Source organism: Malurus melanocephalus, unplaced genomic scaffold, assembly GCF_030028575.1.
Source record: "Malurus melanocephalus ecotype Western Australia unplaced genomic scaffold, MMel_1.1 scaffold_886, whole genome shotgun sequence".
NCBI lineage: Eukaryota > Metazoa > Chordata > Aves > Passeriformes > Maluridae > Malurus > Malurus melanocephalus.
In genome coordinates this window covers 94,518-99,460 of record NW_026624118.1, presented here as the reverse complement: position 1 = coordinate 99,460, position 4,943 = coordinate 94,518, and the positions used below count along the sequence as shown (strand labels likewise).

Genomic DNA, 4,943 nt, shown 5'->3' with positions numbered 1-4,943 from the left:
CCCCATCCCGCTGTCCATCAGTCCAGCACTGCCCATTGCAGAGCGGACAATCACGGTGCTGCCCATGTCCCTGCCCATCCCAGCTCGGTGCCAGCCAGGATTTGACCCCAGGAAGGACAGGAACACTCGGGGCACGCACGAGGAGAAGAGCCKGGTGCCATCCAGCAGGGAGCAGTTGTAGTGGTAGCGGACGAAGTCGCGGTCGCGGGTGGTGACGTTGCAGCCCTCGGGCCGGAACACGGTCTGGATCTCCACCGGGTCTGCGGGGTTGTGGAAGTCGATGACGTGGACRTCAAAGATGAGCACGGCTGAGCCGGGAATTTTTTCTCCTGGAAGAGGAGGATGAGGAGAGCTGCTGCAGGGCGGGTAAAGCCTTTCCCTGCTTCTTCCCACCGCCCTTGGTGTGCCCAGCCCRCAGAGCCCTCCGCACGGTCACCTGCGCCGTTCTCCCCGTAAGCCAGGTGTGGGGGGATGACCACTCGCCGCTGCTCCCCCATGCAGACCCCCTGCAGGCCCTGGTCCATGCCGGGGATGATGTAGCCCTTCCCGATGTAGGTGTTGTAGGTCTGATTGCGGGAGTAACTGCAGTGAGAGAACCCACGGCGCCGTCAATCCCCCCCACACGGCAACCCACACCCCTCCTCCCAGCCTCTCCTGCTCCTCCAGCAACCTAACCTTGCTCCTAGGGATGCAACAAACAGATTCCACCCTTTTTAGCTTATTTCATGCCCACTGTCCCCTCTCCAGCCTTTCTTTGCTGCTGTGGGGCAGGAGAGGACCTCGGGGTGCTTCCTCCCACACCTGGAGTCAAAGAGCGTCCCATCCATGAGTGTCCCATTGTAGTGGTAGCGGACAAAGTCCCCGGTCACAGCCCGGCGCTTGCAGGATTTGGGCACCTCCAGGTGCTCCAGGAAGACACCGTCCTTGGGATTGTGGAAATCCACCAGCAGCACGCTGAACACCAGCGATGCCTGCGGTGGGATCACCGTCCCTGGGAGAGGACACGGCTCAGCCTGAGCGTGGGTCCTTCTGCACCAGGGGGGCTCTGCTCAGAGCTGGSAGGGAAGGGGCTGGCACTGGGGTAGTGCCTGGCTCACCGTAGCCCTTCTCCCCGTAGGCCAGGAACGGGGGGATGATGATGCTCCTCTTCTCCCCAGCACACATGCCCAGCAGCCCCTGGTCCATGCCCTTGATCAGCCACCCCGTGCCCACGTAGGTGTCGTAGGTGCTGCCCTTGCTGTAGCTGGTGGTGGAGAATGAGGGTGGGGATGGTTCTGAGGCCACACCAGCGGCCCCAGCCAGAGGGGCTGTGCCAGAGGCTGGTTTKGGGCTCATGGAGCTGCAGCAGGGAGCGGGTGAGGCTGCTCTRTGTGCATGCCCAGTGTCCCTGGGTCCCAGCCACTCCTGGTGGCCCAATGTCAAGGCAGAGGGTGCACCCCAGCCCCGTGTCCTGAGGCCAGGGTGCCATCAACACCCTCCCCAGATCTCACCCACTGAGCTGGGCTGGAGTCCAGCAGCTCTAGGGCTCCCTGCTGCTTCCAAATCCAAATTTTGCATATCAGCCTCCCGTACCTGGAGTCGAAGGGGGTCCCATCCAGCAGTGTGCCATTGTAGTGGTACCGCACAAAGTCCGAGTTCTCCACCGTGCGGTTGCAGCGCTCRGGTTTGGACAGGGTGGTGATCTGCAGCTTGTCGTTCTTGTTCCAGATGTCCAGCATGACCACGTCRAAGTACAGGGTGGCATCAGGGGGGATCAGCCCCGCTAAAGGGGCAGCAGCAAGGACAGAGCGCCTTAAGCATGACCAGCACAGAGTCCAGGCCAGCCTCAGGCTCTGCCCCTGAAACCTCCCCTGAGCCCAGCGCTGCTCAGGGCTACTGGACACCCATGCCAGCCCCTGGGAAAGCAGCAGGGTCCAGCTGGGGGCAGGACCCCTCATTCCCTGGCCCTGGCCATGGAGCCCCCCTCAGTCCCCATCTGCCGGGGTGCACTGGAGCCCTGTCCTTTCTTACACCATCCCTGGGGGTTTCTCTCCCTCAGCCCCCCGTGGCACAGCCCCTTACCCACGCCGATGCTGCCGTAGCCCAGGTGGGGTGGCACGATGAGGTGACGCCGCTCGTTGACGCACATGCCCTGCAGCCCCCGGTCCATGCCCGTGATCAGCCGCCCGACGCCCACCACACCGGCCACCGTGGCCCCTCGGTCATAGCTGGGGCAGAGGGACACACCCRTCAGAGGTGAGGAGAAGGAAGAAGCTCCCAAAGCTGCCAGTGCTGGAGGGCAGAGCGGAGGGACAGGCCCCCCCAGCTCACAAACGCAGCCCACAGCTCAAAAACATCAATCCTGGTGGGCTCAGTCCTGTGCTGATGGAGGAAGCTGGTCCTTGGGACACTGGTCAGGACTTCAGTCTCACCCTGAACCCCTAGGAACCATCCACACCCTCCCCAGACCTCACCCACTAGGCTGGGTGAGAAGCTGCTGCTTCCAAATCATTTTGTGCATCAGCTTTATGCAGTGAGGAGGAAAGACAATGTCCCRGCCTCATTTTTAAACTGCAAATTTGCTTTTATTTTTAATTCTTAAAACACTCCAAGAAACTATTGGGGGCAGCAGATATCCTCCTGGCAGAAAATTCTTTTAGCAGCGAATGTCCCCAGCAGTTACTTTCTTCCCCATTTATGCTCACAAGAAAGGTAAGACACACCAAACTGTGAACCCCTTTGCTTTCCAGAGCTCCAAAAAACACTTGGCTGGGAATTTTTTATTGCAACATGGCCCCAGTTGTTTCTGTGTCCCTGGCTGTCCCTGCTCACGGTGCTCACGGTGCTGCAAATGAGGGGTTGCCCCAACTCCAGCCCTGAGTCCCAGGCAGCAGGAGCAGATCAGGGACAGTGCAGAGGCCGAGGGACACTGAGCCCGGCAGAGCAAAGCCTCTGGGATAATGAAAGGTTTCACTGCTGCCACGTCTCAAAGCGCCTTAAGCGTTTTCCTGCCATGCAGCTCCGTGTTCCCGAGTGCACAGCGTCCCACTCAGGGCCAAATCGTGCCTGTGCCCAGCACAGGCTTCCCCGCAGCACTGCGGAGGGGATGCAGGCTCCATGAAGGGCTGGAACTGGAGGGGCAGCCCGGGCAGGGGCTGCGGGAATGGGGAGCAACCTGGGCTGGGGGCTCGCTTCAGGCTTTCCCCCATGCTGACACGTGTACAAGGCTCCCCGGTTGTCTGTGTCTGCCCCTGCACCCACAAAAAGCCCTCCTCGGGGTCAAAGCTGGGGGGTCTGAGCATTGTYTGGCACACGCTCTGGCCCGGCTGCCCCTGCCCCGGGGCTGGGGGACACATGCGGGGGTCCCCACATCTGCCTGCCTGCCCCGGGATGCGGGCTGGGGGCTGRGGGAGGCATGCAGGGTCCCGCCGCAGCGCATGCAGCCGGCACAGAGCCGCGGGCGATACCTGGAGTCAAACTTTTTGCCATCTTTAAAGGTCCCATTGTAGTGGTAGCGAATGAAATCCCCCATCTGCGCCTCCCGCAGGCAGATTTTGGGTATATAGTATCTGTCTATCACCACGTCTTCTAGGGGGCCGGGGTCGCCCAGCGCCGGGGCCCCCAGGATGCCCAGGAGGAGGAGGAGGAGGAGGCAGCGGCTGCCCGGGGCCATGGCCATGGCGCTGGGGCTGAGGCGGCGGAAGGGCCCGGCAGGGAGAAGGAGGAGGAGGAGGGCGGGGGGTTCAGGACGCCCCTTTCCTGCCCGGGACGCCCCTTGCCTTCCCTTCCCTTCCCCTCCGCCCGCCCAGCCCGGCCCTCTCGGAATTTTTGTAGACGTGTCCGGCCCCGCCGCGCTCCCCCCGCGCTCCCCCTCCCGAGAGCTGACACCGCGGCAGAGAACCATCCACGGCGGGAGGGGTTATTCTTTTTCCCTCTTTTGTTTTTCCTCTTATTTTTTCCCCTCCTTTTTTTGATTTCTCTTCTTCCCCTCTCCCCGCTTTTCCTCTTCTTTTTACTCTCCCCTTATTTTTTTTTGTTTTCCCTCACATTATTTCCTCTTTGTCTTTTTGGTATTTTTTTTTTTTCTTCCTTGGGTAATTCCTCCTTCGAAAAAAAAAGCTGACGGAGGCATTGGGGAGCGGCTGTGCGGCTGCAGGCCCGGGCCGGGCCCAGGTCCTAGCGCTGATGTGCCTCCTCTTCCTCCTCTTCCTCCTCCTTCTCCTCCTCCTCYTCCTCCTCCTGCYGCTGCCAGCTCATTGCACCCGGCCCACGATGCTGCTGCTCAGTCCCAGCAGTTCGGGAGAGTAAATAAAAGGAATGAAGTGTTTTAATAACGAGTCTGCTGCTGGCAGAGCAGACTGAATGGTGATGACTAAAAACGTGAAACTCTCCTAGCAGTGCTTCCCAGCCAAACACAGCTCCAAACGCACATGRAGGTGTTGCCCAAACACCCCTGTTCCCCCGAATCCACCCCAGGTCCTGTGGAAAGAGCCTTTGGCAAGCATCAGGTGGGAAATGCAACAGGCTGTGAACCCAAACTCAAACCCCAACCCAGCTCCTCTGAGGCTCAGTGCTACCGGTGAGAGCTCCATCAGCTCTGATCCGGGGTGCTCTGCAGCCCCCCAACACCGGGCTGAGCAACTCCAGCACTGCTTGGATTAGCCTGAGAGGACTCAGGGCTGTCCCCATGGCACCGGGTCAGCGCCTCACTCSGCAGCAAGTGAGTGCTGACAGGGGTGGTGGCACCACCAACAGCCTCTGCTCCTCARGGAGAAACCTCAGCAGTGCCCTGGCTGCTGCCCCACGCTGTGACATCCCTCAGTGCCACCGTCCAGCCAGCGATAAAGCGTTGGGTTTGAGCCGGGGCCAGTGTGGCCGTACCGAGGCCTGGCATGGGACAGCTCTGGGGCTGTCCGGGATCTGGCACAGGGCGTGTGGCCTCGGGCTTGGCACCGGCCAGCGGC

The 4,943-nt window shown here is 61.0% G+C and overlaps 1 protein-coding gene across 1 annotated transcript in view; it reads right to left on the bottom strand.

Annotated features, from left to right (window-relative positions):
• The window catches only part of FKBP10 (FKBP prolyl isomerase 10), a 6,497-nt gene extending 2,728 nt beyond the window's left edge, over positions 1 to 3,769 (bottom strand). The window contains exons 1-7 of the mRNA XM_057385903.1: positions 3,447 to 3,769; positions 2,062 to 2,207; positions 1,573 to 1,762; positions 1,098 to 1,243; positions 802 to 991; positions 437 to 582; positions 140 to 329 (exon numbers count right to left, since the gene is read on the bottom strand). Of these exons, the coding sequence (XP_057241886.1) occupies positions 140 to 329; positions 437 to 582; positions 802 to 991; positions 1,098 to 1,243; positions 1,573 to 1,762; positions 2,062 to 2,207; positions 3,447 to 3,658 (1,220 nt within the window). The 5' untranslated portion in view covers positions 3,659 to 3,769. The remainder of the gene's footprint in view (positions 1 to 139; positions 330 to 436; positions 583 to 801; positions 992 to 1,097; positions 1,244 to 1,572; positions 1,763 to 2,061; positions 2,208 to 3,446) is intronic.
• Between the last annotated feature and the right edge of the window lie 1,174 nt (positions 3,770 to 4,943).